The sequence below is a fragment of the Triplophysa rosa genome, unplaced genomic scaffold (assembly GCF_024868665.1).
Source record: "Triplophysa rosa unplaced genomic scaffold, Trosa_1v2 scaffold29_ERROPOS1970104, whole genome shotgun sequence".
Taxonomy (NCBI): domain Eukaryota; kingdom Metazoa; phylum Chordata; class Actinopteri; order Cypriniformes; family Nemacheilidae; genus Triplophysa; species Triplophysa rosa.
The window spans coordinates 12,534-35,950 of record NW_026634316.1 but is presented as its reverse complement, the minus strand read 5'-3'; the positions used below and the strand labels follow the sequence as shown (position 1 = coordinate 35,950).

Below are 23,417 nucleotides of genomic sequence, written 5' to 3'. Positions count from 1 at the left end.
GTGGTTATTTATGTTAAATGTGTGTTAAACAAATATTCACACACCCGGAATTCGCATAGGCCTATTTCTATCATTTTCTTTTTTTATGTAATCATTCATTTTACAATTAAATCTAAAATAAAATTTCACAAAAAAATAAGAAAACATCTCCTTTTTGTTTTATTTAATAACTGACCAAACTGTTGCATTGACTTAGCCTACTACTTTAATAATTAGCCTATACAAAATAAAACTCGAGGATGCTTACTAATAATTCGGCTAGATGATTGATGGGTTGTTGAAGTGACTCCCCGCACGTAGGCATGTGTGGGGATGCCCACTCGACACGTGACACGCATCTTTGATTCCTTTTGTCCACTGCCCCTGCCCAGTCTGTTGTCTTCTAAAACATCTTCTAAACATTCAAAATTGTGCATTACAAAAACATATAGTGAGATATTATTTTATGCAATTATTCATGCATGAAAATTGTGCACACAACATTTATTATGTGTATTTTTAGAATTGATCAATGTTTCGCGTTTAACCACAGTGAGGCGCATGTGCGCAATCTGGGTATTACACACGCCCCTTTGATATTGCGTCACGCAGTCACATTGCCGGCTGAGTATTTAAAGGGCTGATGAGGAACCTCGTGATTTTACAGATTACCGGAACGCACGCAGTTACAGTGAGAGCGTTTACATTTTTTATCCGAGCTCGGCGCAAATCTTTACATAGCAAGCATCTAACAGCTATAAATTGCTGAGAATAATATTTTTATAATTTCTTTGCTAGTCTGGCCATTTCTGTAGCCGGTACAGCAGCTTTTGTCTCTGATATTCTACCATCTACAAAGGAATGCCAAGGGAACTAACCCAAAACAGGATCCAAAAAATCTGGATTCCCTTTAAGGATGACAAACCTTCAACGCCCCGCAAATGTAAGTATCTGCATGCAGAATACAGGTTAATATTCACATTTTGTGTATTTGATGTGTTGTAATGAATGGGGAGCACAAAACTCTATCTGATATATTGACTGATAATACGTTGATCTCACGAAAATTTTAAATTTGCTTGTGTTGAGAAACAAAATCAACTTTCATAATCACATTTCATAGACGATGCACACTTGTATAAAGTGATGGTCATCGGTAATCATAACAACTGCATAATTCGGCTCTGGACCTCAGATCTAAAGAGTCTACAGAAACGTGCCTGAAGAGTGTTAAGTGATTCGGTTGCCATGACAACCGACGCGCATCGTCTGTGTTAAAACGTTTGAACTCAATGACACTGATCACGACAGTGGAGGTATGCGGGAATCCTACGTGACCACTCACAGTCTGCGATGATTGGTCGAATATATTTGTGCAGATGCAGAATTACTCATCAAAACTGCCTACCTGCTGCATCCGTGACGTCACTGTGTCCCCCACGTAGCTCAATATAGCTATAGGATTAAGCTATTTTTGCTAAATAAATTTCGCAATTTATGCATTTTGGTTGATGCTTTTGTCCAAAATATCAGCTAATTAAATCTGTGCCTATAAATTATATGAACATTTTATAATCGATAAATATTGAATAATAATTGAATTATTAAATGATTAAATATTCTTAACCTTCTGTCTAGCCAGCAAAAAAGCTTAATGAGATCAATGTCTGTCTCTGCTGACTGACCGAATCTCAGGCTGTGTGTGTTTCCGTTAGGGATGTTCTTAAAGATTTAATCCGTCTGTTCGGGTTCACATGGCCACCTACCAATGGACGTCGATAATTCATTAAAAAAAAAAAAAGTACGTCGAGTACTTTGACCTATATGATGTATTAAAAACAAAACCCACATTCACAAATAAGAAATGGGTGTATTTATAATACACTAATGGACAAACGGACAAATACATGTATTTTATGGCAGACATGCACACATACATTTACTTTGTAGAAGATTTAACTGTGTATGCGTATGAGAAAGCGAGATTTTTGTTTGTCTTACCCGGTTAATGTCTTCTGGTGGCTGCAGAGAATCTGCATGTGCATTTAAGTGCAATAAATGTTTAGTTTTCGAAATGCATCTGTGTGCGTGACCCAGATCATGGCTGACTGATTGGTCAGACGGGAACGTTTCTAAAAGTCCACCGGGGCATGTGGTGATAAATCACATTGACAATAAAGGGAATAAAGCTCCTGTACTGTTTTTTCAACACTCAATGAGCTACATAGCCTACTCACCAACAGTGACCTTATTCTACGTGTTTGAAAGATATATCACTTACATGTGAATATAGAAATGCTTTCTGGGTAGTGTGTCTTAAGTATAGCACATGGAATATAAGTTACAGGCCTGTCCAGATACTGTTTATTTACATACAGTACTTGTTATGTACTAACGCTAAAAAAAGTGCAGGGTGTGATGATGTATTCGTTTTTGCACATCAGCAGTTGGAGGCCCCCACCTCGCCAACCCCCCAACGGTCATAGTGATGGTCGGGCTCCCTGCTCGGGGAAAAACCTACATATCGAGGAAACTCACGCGCTACCTTAACTGGACTGGAATTCCTACTAAAGGTATGAAAACAAACTGTGTTTAAATATTATTGCAATTTTACAAAAATGGGAATATTTAAAGGTGAAGTGTGTATTTTCAAAACCAATAATGGCACCGCAACAGCATTGCAACCATTTTTTGAAAGGTGTCCCTCGGTCAACAGTTAGTCCCACCCTAAACTCACGCCATGGGTTGACCCAATGTTTCTGTGTCTGACTGGTCAGGAACAAACAAAACACCACAGAGAAACAGTGTTTACACTTTTCGGGGGAGTCATCTTAGTTAATTCAGCACATCATACTGGGATAGGAAACGAGTGCTTTAAATTAATTTTGAACAACACACTTAACCTGTAACAACAATAAATAAACAACAAATCTGACAACATTGTTTCCAAACAACTAAAGAATAACTAGTGAAAACTATTCAAAAAATTCAATGTGCAAATAAAATAGAAATAATAAAAGATCTGAAATAAAGAAAATAATTGAAATGTATAATATAAAATAAAAATAACATATACTGTATATATATACAGTATATATATTATACAGTATGGTGTCAAAGTTTGGTTCCAAAATGAGATTTAAATGTTTTTAAAATGTTTGAAAAATCTACTAACACAATAAAAACATGATAACGCCATAAAAAACATTATTTTTTAAAATATGTAAAAACAGAGTTATCTCATTTTGGAACTAATATGAAGAGTTTGGTTCCAAAATTAGATTACTCGGTTTATAAAATGTTTGTTTTTTTATTGCGTTATCATGTTTTTATTGTGTTAGTTAGCTGTATTTTTTTAAGTTATTATGGCTTAAATCAAAACAAGCCAAATGCAGTTTGATTGATATTAATTGGAATGCACAATAAAAAAAACATAATTTTATATATACAGCCTTTTACAGCAAAGTTAATCCACAGTCATTACATTTGTGATTTTGTAGTCTTCAATGTTGGTGAGTATCGTCGAGAGGCAGTGAAGCACTACAGCTCCTATGATTTCTTCAAGTCAGACAATGAAGATGCCTTCAAAATAAGACAGTAAGTTGTACTGAAACTATACCATGTAATAACCAAGATGAAAAATAAATGTCATATGTTAAAATCTCTATTTTTCTACTCAAATGTGGTTATATACAGAGTAATCATTATGTTTTGTCCTCAGGCAGTGTGCTTTGGCCGCTCTCAGAGATGTCAAGATTTACCTTACTGAGGAGGAAGGTCAAGTGGCTGTAAGTATCTGCCGTAAACATTGAAAGAAGAAAACCAAGCAAACAGCCGCAGATTCTCACATGCACCTCTTTTCACAGGTCTTTGATGCAACAAACACAACCAGAGAGCGACGGGATATGATCTTGGATTTCGGAGCTGAAAATGGCTTTAAAGTGAGTCATATTTTATAGACAATTACTACAGATGAAGGTCACAGTTGATGAAGACCACTAATACAAATGTGTTTCTGTTGCAGGTCTTCTTCATCGAGTCAGTTTGTGATGACCCAAATGTAATCGCCTGTAATATTTTGGTAAGAAGCTTATAGTTCTTTAGATTTTCAGAGTTACCAACATAAAATAAAGAAAGTCTTTAAAGGGATAGTTCACCCCAAAATGAAAATTCTGTCATCATTTACTCACCCTCTTGTTATTTCAAACCTGCATGACTTTCTTTTTTCTGCACAGCACAAAAGAATATATTTTGAAGAACGTTGGTACACGAACAACGGAGGTACCCATCGGCTTGCCTTGGTTTTGTGAAAGGATACCGCCATTGTTCGGTTACCAACATTCCTTAAAATATCATATTTTGAGTTCTGCAAAAGAAAGAAAGTGACACAAGTTTGAAATGACAAGAGGGTGAGTACAGTGAGGGAAATAATTATTCCACCCCTGCCGATTTTGTAAGTTTGCCTGCTTACAAAGAAATGAAGGGTCTATCATTTTTATGGTATGTTTATTTTAACTGATAGAGACAAAATATTAAAAAAATGGGGGGAAAAATGTTATATAAAGGTTATAAATTGATTTGCATTTCAGTCAGTGAAATAAGTATTTGATCCCCGAGCAAAACATAAACTTTGTACTTTGTGGAGAAACCCTTGTTGGCAAGCACAGAGGTAAAACATTTCTGATAGTTGGTCACCAGGTTTGCACATGTGTCAGGATACATTTAGTCCACTCCTCTGTCAATCTTTATGGTTTCTTGGCTGTCGCTCAGCAAATTGGAGTTTTAGCCTCCTTCACAGATGTTCTATAGGACTAGGGTCTAGAGACTGGCTAGGACCTTTAATGTGCTTCTCCTTAAGCCACTCTTTGGGTGTCTTGGCAATATGTTGTGGGTCTTTGTCATGTTAAAGGCACATCCCCGACCCATCTTCAGTGATCTAGTTAAGGGGAGGAGGTTCTCGTCCAAGATTTTACGGTACACTGGCCTGTCTCTCAGCCCCTCAGTGCAGTGAAGTCATCCTGTACCCGTAGCAGAGAAAAAGCCCTAAAGCATGATGTTTCCAACACTGTGCTTCTCTGTAGGGAGGGTTTTTCTTGGGGTCATAGTCAGCATTTCTCTCCCTCCAAAAACAGGAGTCAATTTTGGTCTTACATCACTTTCTCCAAACCTTTTCTGAATCATCTCGATGTTCATTGTCCAACTTCAGATGAGCCAGGTGGGCCTTCTTGGTATGGAGGAGTACCTTGCTTCAGGATTTCAATCTATTCAATCTGGCATAGCGTGTTACCAATGGTTTGCTTGCTAACTGTGGTCCCAACTGTCTTGAAATCATTAACAAGCTTTTTCCGTGTAGTTCTGGGCTGATCTTTAACCTTTCTCATGATCATCTTTACTCCATTGGGGAAATCTTGCAGGGAGCTCCAGACCAAGGGCAATTGATAGTTATTTAGTATTTCTTCTATTTCCAAATAATCGCACCAACAGTTGTCTCCTTCTCACCAAGCTTCTGTCTGTAGCCTATTCAAGGTTTGTGCAGGTCTCCAATCTTGTCCCTGACATCCTTTGAAACCTATTTGGTCTTGACCATGGTGGTGGAGAGGTTGAATGGAAGATACAGATTCTGTTGGCAGGCATCTTTTATATACATAACAAGCGGACTTAAGAGTACTTTCTTAAAGTGACAGGACTAATCTGTGGTCCATATAGGCACATAACCAATCTTTGGAGCCAGAATTCTTGCTGGTTGGTAGGGGATCAAATACTTATTTCACTGACTGAAATGACAGAATTTTCATTTTTGGGTGAACTATCCCTTTAAGTTACTTGATAATAAAGTCTGGAAGACGTCTAAAAATGAAATTCATCCCTCCCAACAGGAGGTAAAGATATCATGCCCTGACTACCAAGACTGCAACAAGACAGATGCCATGGAGGACTTTAAGAAAAGGATCGAGTGTTACAAAGTAAACTACCAGCCCCTTGACCCAGACCAATATGACAGGTACCCAAACTCGAGTGCTCACACTTTATCAACATCGAAGCTTCTTAGATATCTCAATTATAACTGCATGTCTTGTTTGTTCTCGCAGGAATTTGTCTTTTATCAAAGTGATTGATGTCGGTCGCCGGTTCCTGGTCAACCGGATTCAGGACCACATCCAAAGTCGGATCGTCTACTACCTGATGAACATCCACGTGCAATCCCGTTCTATCTATCTGTGTCGGCATGGCGAGAGCCAGCACAACCTGCAAGGCCGTCTTGGTGGAGACTCAGGCCTGTCTACCCATGGTCGAAAGGTATAGAGCTAAATCTTGCCCTATCAACTTGTGAGTGTGGGAAAACACTTTTTAAAGGGATGGTTCACTCCAGAATGAACATTCATGTCATTCCAAACCTGTATGACACAAAGGAGATATCTTGAGTAAACTTGCTAACCAAACAACATTGGCCTCCATTGACTTGTATGGACACAAAACCTAAAAATTTCAAAATATCCTCTTTTGTGTTCCAGAAGAAAGAGTCATATACAGGTTTTGAACCACACGAAAGAGAATAAAATATTTTTTTGGCTAAGCTATCCCTTTAATGCTTCTTTCCTGGCCGTTTAAAAGACACATTCTTTGTAAGATGTCACAAACAGACAAGAAGCTCAGACAGATGCCAAGGACTGTATTTGTAACATCTAAAACAGTGTGTTCTTGCCAAGGACTACTAAATCTCTTATGTATCTACCTTGTCCAAACTCTCCAGTATAACAAACTCCCCTTCACTGTAGTTTGCAGGTGCTCTTGCTAACTTCGTAAAGGAGCAGAACTTGAAAGGCTTGAAGGTTTGGACCAGCCAGCTGCGGCGCAGCATTCAGACAGCCGAAGCCCTCAACGTGCCGTACGAGCAGTGGAAAGCCCTCAATGAAATCGATGCTGTACGTTCTCCAGCACAACTCTCTGAAATGTTTTGTCTTTACCTGTAATTTGTATTTGATCTTTTTATCGTTTTATCTAATATGTGGATGCTGTCTGCAGGGTGTATGTGAGGAGATGACTTATGAAGAAGTGAGGGAAAGGTTTCCCGAAGAGTTCTCTCTGAGAGATCAGGACAAATATTACTACCGCTACCCCTCTGGAGAGGTAAGAATCCAGATGTAAGAATTCACTACTATGACGAGGTAAATCAATCATGTTCATGAAATGCGTCTGTTTCAATAGTCATATCAGGATCTGGTTCAGCGAGTGGAACCTGTCATCATGGAACTGGAACGGCATGAGAATGTTCTCGTCATCTGCCATCAGGCTGTCATGCGCTGTCTCCTCGCATACTTCCTGGACAAAAGTGCAGGTGAGATTTGACTTGAAAACACATAAAAATGAATACGGAATGTAACCTGCAATAACATGTGTCAAACAAAGATGGCGATAGAACAGTTACTCACTGCAGCTTTAAATTTCTAAACTTTTACACTCGGGTTGCATTACATGTGGATCAAACCATTTATTTCCTTACAAACAGATGAGATGCCGTACCTGAAATGTCCACTACATACAGTATTGAAGCTGAACCCAATGGCTTATGGTAAGAAAAAATGTACTTTTCACTACACCCATAATGTATGATTGCAAAAAATGTATTTAGTTAAAAAATGTATAAGGTGGCGAGGGGGGCACGCAGTATTAATATACTGAAGTATTTGAAGTATAATGAAGTAAACAATCACTTTAGCGAAGACGGTACTATTTTTTGTTTACATAAATAATTATTTTTTGTTCAATAAATATACTGTCATTAAAATGTTAATATCACAATATATGAAAAAACAGAAACAAAATTATTCACAGGAAAATAAAATCCTTTGTGCCCTTGTGTCCTTTGGAGGCAGTCCCGTTGTACCCTATAATCCGAGACAATACTAAGATTTTGTTATTTTTTATTTCATAGGGTGCAAAGTTGAATCTATTTCTGTGGATGTAGAGGCAGTGAACACACATAGAGACAGACCAGAGGTAGGCACAAACTACGAACACACACAGCTGAACTATTCCAGGTTCTGATCTCTTGTTCAATTCCCCTTCACTCCTTCTAGGAGGTGAAAAGAGGCCCGAGCACTTTAATCCGGAGAAACAGCGTGACCCCTCTCACCAGCCCTGAGCCCAATAAAAAGCCTCGTATTGAAGGTCTGGATGAATCAATCAGAGAGATGTCTCCCGTCCCCTTAACCCTTTGTTCAACCTCACACACCACTCTCACCCTGTCGACACAGGTGAGTCTCAGTTACTGTACATGTGTCTGTGATATTAAATCACATCTTCATGCTCATAGTCACTTACAAAACTAATCATTGCATGGTTCGTCCATTCATGTCTTCCGCTTTCCTCCTGTCATCTGTTTCTCTCCATCCCTCCATCTTTCGCTATGTGCTACAGCACTGGCTTACTGAAGCCTGTCTGTAAGTATGTCCTCTTTCCTAACTAACCTTGTACCTTAACATACTTACCTCTTGCACGTCTATCATGTCCAGCCTTTTTAATTCAGAATTCAACACATTTAAATGGGTCCTATTAAAAGGTCCCTTCCAAGTCCATCCAGATCATTTATATAAATTCACATTTTCATATCAACAGTATTCAACTGTCTTGATTCATTCTAATGAGCAACTGTATAAATTGTGTCAGGACACGGATATTAGCCAATCATAATTAAATTAACGTAAAAATGTATTAAAGACGTAGTACAAAATATCCAAAAATAAGGAATAGCACACAAAAAATATAAATTTACTGTACTCCCACTCAGGCCATTCAAGATATAGGCGACTTTATTTCATTAATATAACAGAAAAGAAGATTTTTAACTTAACTGGTGGTCCTTTTTTATTTTTTGGGTGAACTGTCCTTTTGGGGACAGGTGATGGTCATGGACAATTTCGACTATTTTTGCTTAAAATCTTTAGAATATGGCCCTTTTCTATACAGTAGCGTGTGTTTATATCCATCTAGATTAGCGACCACTTTGGCATTGCTCTGCATATGGTCACTGTCTCTTTTGTTCATCTTTTGCATGTCTAAAGACGCACGTTTTTACATTACCTACAAGCGGTATCGGTGCTGTTCTTTCAGAGGTAACACTCACAGAATCTGTAATGTAGTTCAGTAGTTACTGCTAGCATAACAGTAGCAAAACATAGCAAAGTAGAATAGTGAATTATCATACCCAGTGAAATTGGCGTACTTTATTTGGGTCCATTTGACACATTTAACCAATCCATTTCGCAGAATGGATTAAGGTTTGTTGTGTTAAACAGTGCGGATAGTACAGTTATTGGTAGCTAAATGCATAAAATTAGTCCAAATATTTTAATATTAATTGTAGTTTCTGCGCCACTAGCATCGCTAAATAGAATTGTTAAAGGGTTCTTATGTTAGCTGGTCAAATTTTGCCCCAAACTTAGTCTATTGGCTGATGAAACACTCAAATTTGAGGACAAACAATCGGATGCTTTCCTAGACATAGCCTGTCAAGTGTTTTATTGTTAACCAAAAATGTTCTGTTCTTTTTCCCCTCGGAACCTGAAGAAATGCCCCGAAACTCCTCAGCTCTGTCTGTGATATTGTACAGCTATATCGCTTGACTCAACACGGAAGCATTTCCTGCCAAGCTGCTTCCTATTTTATTTCCATCTCCAAAAATGACAGCCGATTGCTACTTGGCTTTTGTATTCTCCCTTCATGAATTTGTCATGAATGAATGTCGTTTGTAATGGTATGTAATTGCATAATAGTTGTGTTTGTGTGTACGGTAAGAAGGAATATCCCGGTGGCAGGGACTATATGTTCAATAACTTTGTCAACTGCCCCCACATCTTTGGGACTTTTTGGGACACTTTTCCCTGTTTACGTAACAGGAAACCACTTTATATTGAACACTTTATATTGTTTTATTTTGGTTTCTGACATTTTGTTACACTGACGCCCCTAAACTCTTAAGGAGGATGTTAAAGCAGACCAAAGATCGCCTTGCAGAGACTTGCAGGATGATTCGTGTCTATTTTGCACTCACATTGCAACTCATGCTGCAAATAAATAGCAGATTTTAATTGCACATTTAGACATATATTTGTATTAATTGAGAGCAATAATGAATCTTACCTTTTTTAATGCTGCTGACAGTTTTACAGGCTGTTTAAACGTTCTCATGTTGTCTGTTGCTGTTTCAAATGATTTGTGATATGGATTGTGAAAATTGTGAGAGTGTTATTTGTGTAATTTTGCGGTTTTAAGGCCTGATGACGAAGTCAATGTATGAGGTTGTTGAAACAGGGTGTTTTATGGTTTGGATGTGACTAAGTGAAACGGTGTTTATAATTCTTGTTTATATTAAATGTCTAATGGCGTGACATGATATCACATTTTTATACTGTTCGGTTAATTCCCTAGAGTGCCTAGCGCTTGAGCTTTCAGGTCACTGCTGCTTTTTATATTCTATTATGAGAAAAAAACTTTTACAAAAATGTTTGATTTTTATTACATTTTAGTATCATTTAAATGTTTTTGTTAGCGTGTGTTGTTGGAGCGTGATCAAGAGATTAAAGTAGTGTTTGATATTGTACAAACAGATGCATTTACCCCTGTAAGCCAAATGTTTACAGTTTTAATTCTTAAAAAGAGTTTTAATGCTTAAAAATGACACTTTAACCCTGCAAATACCAGCTTTAACTGTCTACGTGTCTGGTTTTGTACTGAAATGTAACACATGTTGTTATGGATCATCACAAAACATTTTAGTTCATTACATACAGTGTTGTATATTGGCTCTTGTAATTCATTTGTTTGCTTCTGATACTTAAACCTTTTTGTTCAAATAATGCAAAGTAATATTTATTTATTTGTAGTCCATTGTGTATTCCATTGTGTTTCTATATTGTTCATTATAGAGATTGTAGAGCATAACAAGCCTAAATATCTCTTTCTGAAGAAGGTGATTTATTTAGCATATACTGGATTAATAAACAGTCTACATGAGAATTTGTGGGTGTGTATTTGTTTCCACACAATGTATTTCCTTGACTTTGTTTTCCATAAATGGTCAGAAAAAGGAAAGACAGTTTCCCATCCAGCTGAGCATCCTGCAGTGTTTGGTCATCTTACTGGTTTTATTTAGTCTCATTCTATCTACTGTAACCCACCACAACATCCTTCTTCAAATGAGTGCTATCTTTATTGTTATGGCCCTTGTCTGTGAACCTGTTGGAATGGATATTGCCAGATATTTTCCTCAGAGGAAACTTTGCTATTCAAATTAATGTAAAATGATGCAATTTGCATGTAATGCTTGTCACATGGCGACTATCACATGCCAAATGCTCCTGCAACAGTAAAGCAACAGATAACCATTGGTAGCATGACTAGCATTCTGTGTTCAACCCTAAAAAACTGGTCTTAAACAATGGTTAAATCTTACATTATAAAAAAATATAAACCCACTTCAGATGACGTAAGCAACGCTGTTACAAAGAACTTCCTGTTTCAGTTTTGTAATACTACAAAATTGCTTGAACAAAATACAACCAACAGAACATTTATAACCGAATCAAAATGTTAAAGAAATATACTGAAGATTTAATTATGTATGTAAGATTAAATAAATAAAAATGAAACAGGAAGTGCCTCTAGACCAGTGTTTACATCTTATGAAATGGTCTAAAATAAATATAACATAATACAAATATTTTAACCATCATTTATGATTTTGTTTTAATGAATAAATACTTAGGTTTTAACCACACAGAGGTAAGTTTTTGTCAGTATTTTATTGTTTACACAAATTGGCCCATTTGCTACTATTGCACTGACCTTGCATTGATCTTTGTAACTAAGAATTTTCTTGAAATACGCCTCCATAAGGTAACCCTTGACATTTAGAGGTGAAAAACATGACGTTAGCATTAAACTTTCCAATGTATTACACTTGAAATGATCACAATGGTGCAATGTTAATATTGCATTCACTATTAATGTGACTCATTTGTTATGAGCTTTATTTTTGCACAAATAATATAAAATAAAAGATTTTTATTCAACACTGTTTTCGTTTTGTGTTTAAAGCACTTTTAATTTTTTTTTTCTCATTTTCAGGCACATTCACTACGTGAGTCAATGACCCAGTTTCTGTGTCCCCTCAAAAACAGTTGTCAGGAGCTTGGTAGATAAAAAAATCTTAGATTTACAATGTCAACTGATATAACATTTATTTACATTTGAATGATTGTGATGACTGTGGAAACAGAAGAGGGATGTTACTTCAGAAGTGTATGTGACTGTGGACAGGGATGCCATCATGAGCTCTAGTGTTTATTTATAGCTCACGGTTGACTCTAAGCTCCGGGCTAAAAGGATGCAGAATGCACTTTGCAATCAGATCAGTAAAAAGTCAATCGGGTCATCGGGGTTACAGATTATCGAAATGAGATTAACTCAATGCTCCCTGTTAATCAGATGAAGATGGATGTACTGTGCAGTATAGAGACAGAGACAGTAGTGCATACAGTGGGATGGAAATATGCCACAAGCCTTTTCCTTGTGTTTTGGAAATGTCTATAGAATCTGTAGAGCGAATGCGTGACTGTGGAATGTGGCACACATTTAAAATGTCATAGTCATAATCGCCTATTATCAACACTTTCCTTTTGAAGTTTCGTAAACTGCAAAAGCGTTTTTCTTTTATTATTTTTTTATTCCAATCTGTAAGCAGAGAAAGTTGGATAATTATGCTCATGATAATACTAATGTCCCCACACTGCTTTGTGTATACAGAACTGACATAATTGTGCAATGGACAAGAAACCCGGCCCATATAGAACAAAGACAGCTCTAATTACTTTGGCAGTTTGCGCTTGTTCATGTCTGCTGCGGGGCGGGACATTTTTACAAATACGCTCAGAAATTTTGAACCTTGAATTGGGTTTTGTGACCCTAGGCCTAGACTCCGGAAATCTTCCATCAGGTGTTATTTCTAATAGCCCTATAAAGGCAGTAATGCAGACAAGATGTCAGCCATTAAATTCTTATGAAGAATTTACAGTATAGATTAGTGCAGCGCTGGTTTTTAAACATTTTAGAAACATTTTAAGACCGTTTTAGAAGTGATTAAATATCAATGTTATGATATAACTTGTGCTCTTGTATGTCTTTGACGAATTAGGCCAAATTGTTACAGTCTTGTCAACCCTGTAGATGTTCAGGACTGTCACGTGAATTGACCCCGCCCTCTTGTTTCCTTGCTAATTATCTCATCATTGTTTCATGCCCCGCACCTGCCTCATGTTATTATTTCTCGCTGTCTCTCTTATATAAAAGGATAGTTCACCTAAAATTGAAGAAGTCGGTCATCATTTACTCACCCTCAAGTTGTTTCAAACGTGTATAAAGTTATTTGTTCTGTTAAACACAAAGAAAGATATTTGGAAGAATGTTAGTGATTTTAGGTTCTGGGACATCATCCGCTACCATAGGAGGAAACGATGTGTTTTTTTTGTTCTGTTGAACACAAAATGAGATATTTTGAAGAATTTAGGAAAACAAACAGTTTTGGGGCACTTTTGACTAAATTTTTCCTACTATAGTAGTCAATGATGTTCCAGAACTGAAAATTGCTAACATTCTTCCAAATATATTTCTCTGTATTCATCAAAACAAAGTAATTTATATAGGTATGAAAATACATGAGGGTGAGTAAATGACATTATTTTCATTTTTGGGTGAACTATCCCTTTAAGGGGTAGTCGTGGCCTAATGGTTAAAGAGTCGGACTCGTGGCTTTGAGCAAGGCACCTTACCCCTACTTGCTCCCCGGGCGCTGCAGTGATAGCTGCCCACTGCTCCGGGTGTACGTGTGTTCACTACTCTCTGGATGGGTTAAATGGAGAGGTCACATTTCGGGTATGGGTCACCATACTTGACAAATAGGTCACGTTCACTTTAATGCTGCCTTCACCAGCTCTCAAAAATGAGATAATTCCCACTTCAACCCGAAAATAATTCATGGAACGGTGCTCTTTTAATGTTAGCAGATCATTAATGTTTAAGTGTTAATTCTGGGTTGAAGTGGGAATTGTCAAATTTCCGAGAGCACATGAAGGCAGCATTAGCAAAATTGAAAGTATTTAGTAATATTAAAACAATGTTACTAATAATTTAGTAGCATTAAAATATTACGCCCCGGTTTCACAGAAAAGGCTTGTCCCAGACTAAAAGGATATTCTGTCTTAACTGAAAATATCTTGCCTGACATATCTTAAAATATATCAGTGCCATTGTTTTGTCTCAATATGCACACCGGTAATGTTGTTTCTAAGGCATTTTAATAAAAGCGACTAGCCTAAATTAACTAAGGCATAGTCCTGATTTAGGCCAAGCCTTGTCTATGAAACTGGACCTACAAGTATCAGCTCACATTAAAAGAGCACTGTTCCGTCAATTATTTCCGGGTTGAAGTGGGAATTATTGAATTTCCGAGAGCACGTGAAGGCAGCATTATTCCCTTGTGTTTGCTGTTGTTGGGTTGGAAAAAATAACGCCCGGGATGTTTGTTTATTGTGGGTCCAGTACAGTGGGAGGTTAAAGGTGGCCCTGATTGGTCAATTTGAATGTGTCATGTTAATTTTAGTCAAATGGTGAAGGAAAGGATAAAAAGGAAATGTAAGATACGGTGTCTCTTCTTCTCACTGGAAGCTCCTTTCTGGGAGCTCTGGTTCTTTTCTTCTCCTCTGACTCTTCTTCTTCTATACTTTCTCTCTTTTCTATCCTATTTTTTATCCTCTCAGGTAATATCATACATTTGGAAACTGTTAGTTGTACAATTTTATGCAATTACTTTGTAACCATTTTACATGAAACATCAATTTCAGTTATAAAATACTTTAATTTATAAATCTGCAGACTAGTTGTTAATATTTAAACGCTCCATTGCAATACAATATAGTCATGTTATAGCAACGCTCTCCCAAATATACGTATAGCTATAATCACTGCGCTTATTTCCGTCGTTGGTATAAGTGGCAAAAGGTTGGAAATTGACAAGAAATACACAGTTTCATACCATCTTGCTGTTAACGTTTCTTTAGTCATTTTGGCATCCCTATAGCCTGAACCACTAGCGGAACCACCCTTATGCTGTCATGTGTTGGGTTCGTTGTGTTTTGTGTCTTGTTGCCCAATCGTGTCAACAGGAAGTCAAGTTTATTGCTTTTATAGTTTCTCCTTCATGACCCTGCTGAAAAACAACCCTGCTGAAAAATATCAATAGAAACCATTAAAGAAGTTATAATGGTTTTAATGGATTTGTTTTGGTTTTAATGGAAACTGTAATGGTTTGTAACTGGTATGTGATGGATTATATTGGTGGGATGTTAAATCCTACTGGAATAATGCCCAAAAACACACTACAAAAAGGTATTTTGTAATGGTTTTAATGGAAAAAGCTAATGGTTCATAATGGTATTTTATTGTAAACCATTAGAATTTCTGTAATGGTTTCTGTTGGGGTTCTATTGTTTTTTTCAGCAGGGTGCCCAAAACACAAAACAATTTAATGGATTTGCTGGTTATATTGGGAATTATATTAGTTTGATTGGAAACTAGGTATGGTGTCTATGTGATGGATTTTATTGGTTTGATATTAAATATTTTGGCGAAAGCTAATGGTTCATAATGTTTTTTAATTGAAACCATAAGACTTTCTGTGACTTGGGTTATTATAGTTTTTTTCCAGCAGGGCAGCTTTTTTGAGCCAGTCAGGTTGACTGTTTAAGGTTTTTTTGTGTTTGCCTGGTGTGTTCCGAGGACATTGTTTATAGCCCAACAATATAAATAAGCATGAAAAATGCATTATGCTTTGACAGTGTCTGTTGCGGAAATGTATAATTGAGGATAATATTAAGATCAGCTAAGTCTCTTACTTTCCCCTATCTGAACAACAAATATTACAGTAAAATAAATTGCATTGGGTATTTAGGAACGTGGTAACATTGCATGTGGTGGCTCTTTGTGTTTTGCTCCATTGTGTGATCTGGTGGCCATTTGCTCATGACTCGGTCAAATGTTTGAGTCAGCAGTGAATGCCAGGCCTAATGTGTGAACTCTTTTTTTTACTGAAGTGGTCTCAGTGAGACAGTTATGTTGATTGGATTACTGTAAGTGTTAAAAGTGTTAAACTCCAGGAAATGGAGTGGTCTTGCTACTATGCCTCCCTGCATTGTTTAAAGTTGTCACCTAAGTGACTTCTCTGCAATAACCTCTCAAGGAAATCCAAGTCTCCTGGTCTTTGCTGGAAAAAAGTTTACAACACTGTCCACAATTTTTGGCACACATCATGTGTTAAGTCATATTTTATTATATCATGCATGTGCACCATGTAGCAACCTGCGTTGTCATAAAAGCAGAATTTGCTAAATAAAAAAGATCAAACTTTATTGAATGCACGCATACCGACTCTATGAGCATCTGTAGGATGTTAGCACACGTGTCATGGCCGGCAGCGTGTGTCTCTAGGCTCTTAAAAACGTTCTCTGACGCAGCTGAAATAAACATAGATGCTACACTGGCTGACATGGCACAATCCTGCTAAGGGTTTTGTCTTTAAATAGAACTGTAATACTGCAGAGATTAGTTTACTGAGGTGATTTAGCATGGCAGTGAAATGATGAGCTTACAAAAACACTTTTAAACAAGTTCCCAACAGTCACCCATTTAGTACCGCATTAGTTAATCATGTTAATCAATTAGCATCAATGGCTATTGTGCTTTTGGGAGCCAAAGTATTTGTGCTGGACTGTTTTTGCCACTTAAAGTGAATCGCTCGTCTGTACTCATAAAAGGGTACGTTCGGGGTCAGGCTAATATGATGCGAGGGTTTGGGTCAGAGTTTCTTGTAAAACCCTGTCTTACAAATTTGTCTTGACGATTAGTATACTCACAAAGACAGGAAGGCAGGTTTCTAATCCTATCAGTTAAAGCTCACCCATCATGCACAGATTAACTTGCGTCACAGTGCATAAGAAGACAACACTACATGCTCTGAGGGGCAGAAATATCTACAATTACATTGATAAACATGACGGAGATTAAATTGCACTTTCAACTCGCAATTTTACACAAAATTCTCCCAGAGTCGGTTAAACTACTGTCCCTTGGTTTTAATTATTGTTTTTGTGCAATGTGTGCATGCTACAAGTCACCACAAAATTCATAATAAAATTCATTTCATGAAGAAGTATGTAAATGTGGAAGATAAAACATCAGTGGTAAATTGAGTCCAGGGGACACGTGACGCATATCAGTGGCGTGAGAAACTCGCATCATCTGCACGGGAATCTGTTATTAGTAAAACAATGACATTTTTATGCCTTTATGGTCTAAACAAGGTCTTAATTTAATTACCAGCACACTTGGCTGATGAGCATGAGCCAAAATGGAAAATAATTCGTGAACCTGATTAGAGATTGAAGGTTTGTTCATGGATTGTATGAACATATAGTGGCACTGTAGAGTTGCTAATAGGACATCCGCCACATGATGATGTCATCATCTTTACTGAATAAATTGTTTTTTGTATTGATATTGTTTGTGCTATATTTATATTTGTTTATAATGTTTATATGTACTGTAAGCCTATATTTTTTTTTACAATTTACAATTTTAAGCAGAAATCTTTAGAGAAATGTCAAGGACATCCTTCAAGTTCACATGTTGATGTCATCATCTTGTTCTAATTAAAATTGTGTTTATATTCATATTGTTTGTATTATATTTATGATTTTTTACAATTCATTTTGTTTTAAAGCAGCGTTACAGAAATGTCTCAATGTTTCAGTAAGGCCATCCTCCACTAGGAACCAATGACCACATGACAGTAAAACTTATGCTAATGTTATAAGCATAATAGACCAATAATAGTTCATTATGTGTATAATACAATCATGTGCAATCCAAAATTGTATTGTACCCTCATCCAACACACCTAAAAAAAATGTAACAAAAGTGTTCAGGATTGTTTAAAAATGATGAACAGGTGTTGGATTAGGGCTGGAACTAAACTACTGTATGCAGGACACAGGCGCCCTAGCCCTGATGTATCGTGCTTGATAGCATTCTGCAATGAAAATGACAATGATGCAAATACAATTTGAGATATTTTTGTAAAGAACATATCTTGGCATATTTCATAGCTAGCTTTTTATAAATACACAATATTTATTTTTGTACTTTGATACGAACTGTCATTTGTTTATTATACAAATATATAATACATAAAATACAAAAATATATTTTTTTTATATTTTATATATATATATATTTTGTTTATATTATCATAGTTTAGAAAATGTGTCTTATGATCTGTTCTAAAAGTCTTATGAAACAATATAAAAACAAAAAAATCCCCTAGGTAAAAGTCTGTAGAAAAAGCATCCATAACTGAAATGTGTATTGCGATATCATCAGAGATGGCAAACTGGCACAGTTGTCCTTGTGTGGCACGCTGCTCCCTTAAAAATGTGCCACTCCTCATTTTTTCTCTTTATCCCTCACTCACGGCTGAATAATTCATCCCAGAGTATGCTGTGTTCAGACTCACGTACACATCTGCTGCCTCTCTCACCCGCTTTCACACATGCATGCTCATATTTGCCAGCAAAAAAGCCAAATGGAAAAGCAGCACTTACTCAGCATCCCATTTATTTGAATGTGGCTGCATATACTTCCATACAGTTGACATCTTTCCTGGTTTCCATGGGGTAGCGTTACACCAGGGTTTACCACTCTATCCAAAAATTTTAAAATGGGTGATGTTTTGAAAAGTAAAAGAAAGAAACGTTTCTTTTGTTTCCTCTCCTATCAAAAATTAAGCATTTTAAATATAAAACTCGACATCAAAGCTTGCAATAACACATTTTGCTTTATTCTTTTATTTTTCCTTTCTTTCTCTACAGTGCACAGAACAAGTCACTACGGTTTGTTCAGTGGAAGAAGAATAAGCTGGGCGGAGTGAGAGACGGGGTTAGAGATGGAGTGGAAGACAAACATTCAGGTGGACGTGAGACTCCTCACATTCACCAGACGGGGCAACTGACTCACATCCAGCCTCATGAAGGAGAGAGCGTGCATCAGTAAACCTAAACCAGTGCCTGGATGCCATCCAACAACTGTCCCTGGAGTCCTGAGCAGCCAGAACTCAGGTGAATTTAGGTAGCTTTGTTATAATTAACTTTTAATGCCATAGGACTGACTCCAAGTATTTAATCTGGGTTACAAAATATGAGAATCAGTCATCCCCAGTCACAAATTAAAGGGATATAGTTCACCCAAATATGAAAATTCTGTCATGAATTATTCACTCTCTAGTTGTTCTAAACCCGTATAAATGTCTTTGTTTGGTTGAACACAGAGAAAGATATTTGGATGAGTGCTTGTAACCAAATAGTTCTTGGACTTGTTCATCAGAACAAAGAAATGTTTACAATGTACAGGAAGTAAGGCAAACAAACATATAGGCCTACATGTTTACAAAGGCTTAAGACTGACATTTTCAATAATCTGACATATTTTCAAAGACAAAGAAATTCATTTCAGAGACTGAATGATTAATTTATATAATAATATTGTAAAAATGACATGGAAGTCAATGTCTGAGTTTGTTAAAGGTCTTTCGGAGTAAATTTCCTTCCTCCGTGATGATGTCATCGGAAAGGATAGAAATCCATTGGAGAAAAACAAACAAGTGCTGCATTTTGCCAGACTATTACATCACAATCACAAGGTTACTGGCAGTGTTGTGACAAATATGGTGTGCCAGCATTCCTGACTTTAGAAATTGTGAAACAAAATGGACATTGTGATGGAATAAAGTAAAAAAGATACCAATGTGCATGCTGTACTTTAGATAGACACTTTATGACTACATTTGATTACTTTTAAAGTGGTACTTTCTGTCAACAATGTCACCATGATGCAAAAAGTGCTTGTCAGATCTTAAATAGATGAAAAGCAAACAAGTTCATATTTATGTCTAAATTTATGTCTATTTTTCATAACTTTAATGCATCTTTGCATTTTCTCAGTCTTTAACAATGTTGAATGAATGTATTGTTTATTGTCCTTGAGGAAAATCTCCTTGTATCTGTGGCATCCTCCAGTCATCAACAGCATTTGTCAATTACAAGCAAACATATGACATAATATTTAACAACCCAAAACAAATACACCTAACATTAAAACACCAGACCTCCCATTCCCAACAGCAAAATCACACCGTAGTACACCTGTGGTATCACAGAGATTTATTTAACAAAGCTATACTGGAAAATATAAAAGATCTTTGTGCTCGGGCAGTCCGTAGCAACGGTACCCTATATCTTCGCCCAGATGGTAACACTTCATATTCACCATAAAGAGGATGTAATTCATCCCGGAGAATTATAGGCTATGGCTTTTCCTCACAACCCGAGATTCACATAATGTTGTCATAGCATGTTGTACTTGACCTGCAATCGTACTTGCCATATTTACAATTTTATTCAATTTGTTTCAAAATACTCTCCACAAATGAGCGATAGAAAATAACCATTATATGTGTATTCACACCAAACTGCTAGGTTGGGTGACTTTATGTCCCTTCTGAGGTTTGTTTCTGTTGAAATTCAACAGACACTAGACTGGACTTGCCACAATACATGTAGAAATGCAGAATAAAGACAAACTGGAGTGGTCTCTTAATTTTTTCCATCGCTTTAATAATTCACATCACATGTTTACGCAAAACTTTTATAAATGATTACAATAATATTTTTTTCATTTGCAAAAATTGTTTTTAAAAATGTTCAAAAATCATTTTTTTAAACCAAACTAGGTCAATTAAGTAATAATAATTAAAAAAAATACAGCTCACTATTACACTACAAAATGCATTAAAAACATGATAACATAATAAAAAACATATTTTTTGAACAAAATTTTTACGTAATTACGTAGGCTAAATATATTTTTGCGAAACTTTAACGGAGTTTTTGCAAATAAACTCTTCAAATGAATACTCATGTCTTGTTCAAATAGTACAAGTGGTGCCTTAGCAAACAGACAGCAAAGGTAAATTTCCTTTTCTGCAATCAAATTTGAAAAAAAGTACTTTCCAGACCCAGAAAAAGCAAGTTATAAATGAAAGTTAGAGGTCACACCATGTGTTCGTCAGGACCTCTTTCAATACTACCAAAGTGTTTCAGGAAATCCCAATCCCATCAGTATCAGTCAGGAGTTAAACTCATGTTCCTCTGTTTATAAAGTTGCTAATAAGTTTGTTCAAAGTTGCCACATGTGGTTCGTTCCTGGTTTCATGTACACGTCAACTATAAAGTATCACAATAAGATGAGAACACAGTTTGCGAGAACAACATTTGAAACTTCCTGTTTTCTCTTTTGTCTATGTATCTACTTTCACAAACAGTGATCTCGCACAGCCTTTTGAACTTTTTGTTACATTTGACAGACCCCGTTATCCAAAGCAGCTCATTCAATCTATTTGTTTTTATCAGTATGTGTGTTCCCTGGTATTGAACCCATGACCTTTGCGTTGCTAACACAGTGCTGTTCCAATAGAGCTACAGGCAAATACAGTAAAAAAAGCTTTTATTGTGACCCTAAATAACTTCAAACTGCTGTCTTGAGTGTGCTTAGGGATTTTAAAGTTTCAACTGACCAGCTTGCTAACCTTGTACTGTATCAGCCAACTTAACCTCAACCCTAATCTTGTTACCAAATCAAAAAGAGGAATAGATCCTTTCCTATACTTGTCACATCAAGCTATTGCCTATTGGACAGTGCATCAGCCTTACTATAAAGACCCCATAATCTAATTGCGTTTTCTAGTTTTGTCATTTTTAAAAAGTGTAATCCCATTATTGGCATCAGAACTGGTACAGTTTAAGCATTGAGACATCACTCTCTAATTCCAAAGATGCTGAAACTTGTTTGCCAACTAATGATTTTCATCAGATGGACGATAAAATCCCATAAAAGTACATTAAAAAAGGGATTTATGTAGGGATTGTTCTTTTTTTTTTCCAAGCCGTGTGAAACCCATCTTTGCCATTCACCCCTTCAAAACACCTTAGCAACCAGACAGCAATGCCTTGGCAACCAACCCCACCCAGAGCTCCCTAAAATAACAGTGTGTCTTGACCCTAAACTTGACCCTAGATCCCATTACATTACGCCGACCCTAAATCCATCCAGATTAATTTATTTTCAATGCTGCCCCAAGCACGTTGTGCACTCGAAAAGAAACCCAAACCTCCGCTCAGGTACACGAACACTGACATTGCCATATGCAAATCGTGTACGTGACACTTTCACGTAGACACTAAGTGATACCAACCTGCACAGAAAGCCTAATCCCAAACTAATGCTGCCCATACAGACAGACAGAATGAGAAATAAACGACCAATTTATTGACTGTACTTTATCCCTTTCCATAACGTTCAAAGTACTACAGTTACGGTGACATATTCTTGATCATTGATCAAGGTATGCATGTGTGTATATTTATGATGTATTTGAATATACAAGCTGAGTGATCGGCTCACATTAAAATAGGTCAATTACTCTATTACTCTATAAAAGGCGTTTATTTAACATTAGTATGTATCCAAAGATCTTTGCTATGCACGAACGTTAACAAACTTTTAAACACTGTAAACTGAAGAGCACTTTGAGCCTGTAGTTTTTAGGAGTCAACACATATACAGTATATGCAAATAGACACACACTTGATGAAAACACAAGCAGAAATTTACTATATGCAGTTCAGGGCAGGTATGCAGACATATGAAGCGAAAATTGAGGGCAGCGCAAATAATGAGACAAAACCTTTTCTAAATATTTTATTATTATAACAATATTAAACGTTATTATAATCGTTTATTTATTTATTGTTGTTTAAAAGACATCTGCATCCTTAATTGTAACCATAAGAAAAAAGTAAAAATAAAAACATAAAAAACACTAGAGACAAAAGCATGTGAGTGATAACCATTTATGGACTTCCACGCGCACATCATAAAGATGGCTATGTGTGTATGTGTAGGGTGTGTAGTGTAGGGGAAATGTCACAGGGAAGATTGTGCTCAAGATGATGAAATATGTTGTCTGAAGGTGAAAGATAAAGTGGTCTGTCTGGTCAGGGCATCATATGATACATTTGAGACATTAGTTCATTTTCACTTTGATTAACAGCACACAATAAATAAATAAAACAAATAAATGAATACTATAGAAAGTCATATTTTCAAGACATCCTGAACCGACCCTGAGGGTGATGGACAGGAAATTACGTACTATGTTATTTCACATTGATACGGTACAACTACACTACTGACTCATTTTCCTAAATTTGATGACT

General features: G+C 36.5%; 1 protein-coding gene across 2 annotated transcripts; it reads left to right on the top strand.

The window, feature by feature from the left end:
* The first annotated feature begins 582 nt into the window (after nucleotides 1-582).
* Nucleotides 583-10,988, top strand: pfkfb3 (6-phosphofructo-2-kinase/fructose-2,6-biphosphatase 3). Of its 2 annotated transcripts, XM_057327805.1 has the most exons (16): nucleotides 583-922; nucleotides 2,424-2,552; nucleotides 3,480-3,576; nucleotides 3,701-3,767; nucleotides 3,846-3,920; nucleotides 4,004-4,060; nucleotides 5,856-5,980; nucleotides 6,069-6,276; nucleotides 6,756-6,902; nucleotides 7,003-7,107; nucleotides 7,186-7,315; nucleotides 7,487-7,549; nucleotides 7,913-7,977; nucleotides 8,058-8,234; nucleotides 8,398-8,420; nucleotides 9,042-9,536. In XM_057327805.1, exons 1-16 carry the CDS (start codon nucleotides 841-843, stop codon nucleotides 9,094-9,096), a joined length of 1,605 nt encoding a protein of 534 aa, XP_057183788.1. In that variant the 5' UTR covers nucleotides 583-840; the 3' UTR covers nucleotides 9,097-9,536. The 2 variants fall into 2 exon arrangements, with proteins under 2 accessions (XP_057183788.1, XP_057183789.1); XM_057327806.1 differs by lacking the exons at nucleotides 8,398-8,420; nucleotides 9,042-9,536 and adding an exon at nucleotides 9,547-10,988 and having other exon boundaries at nucleotides 592-922.
* The last annotated feature ends 12,429 nt before the right edge of the window (nucleotides 10,989-23,417 follow it).

Coding starts and splice junctions, on each gene's coding strand:
- pfkfb3 (XM_057327805.1), top strand. CDS start 841: ATGCCAAGGGAACTAACCCAAAACAGGATCCAAAAAATCTGGATTCCC. Junction 923..2,423: donor ACCTTCAACGCCCCGCAAAT/GTAAGTATCTGC, acceptor TTTGCACATCAG/CAGTTGGAGGCCCCCACCTC. Junction 5,981..6,068: donor GACCCAGACCAATATGACAG/GTACCCAAACTC, acceptor TTGTTCTCGCAG/GAATTTGTCTTTTATCAAAG.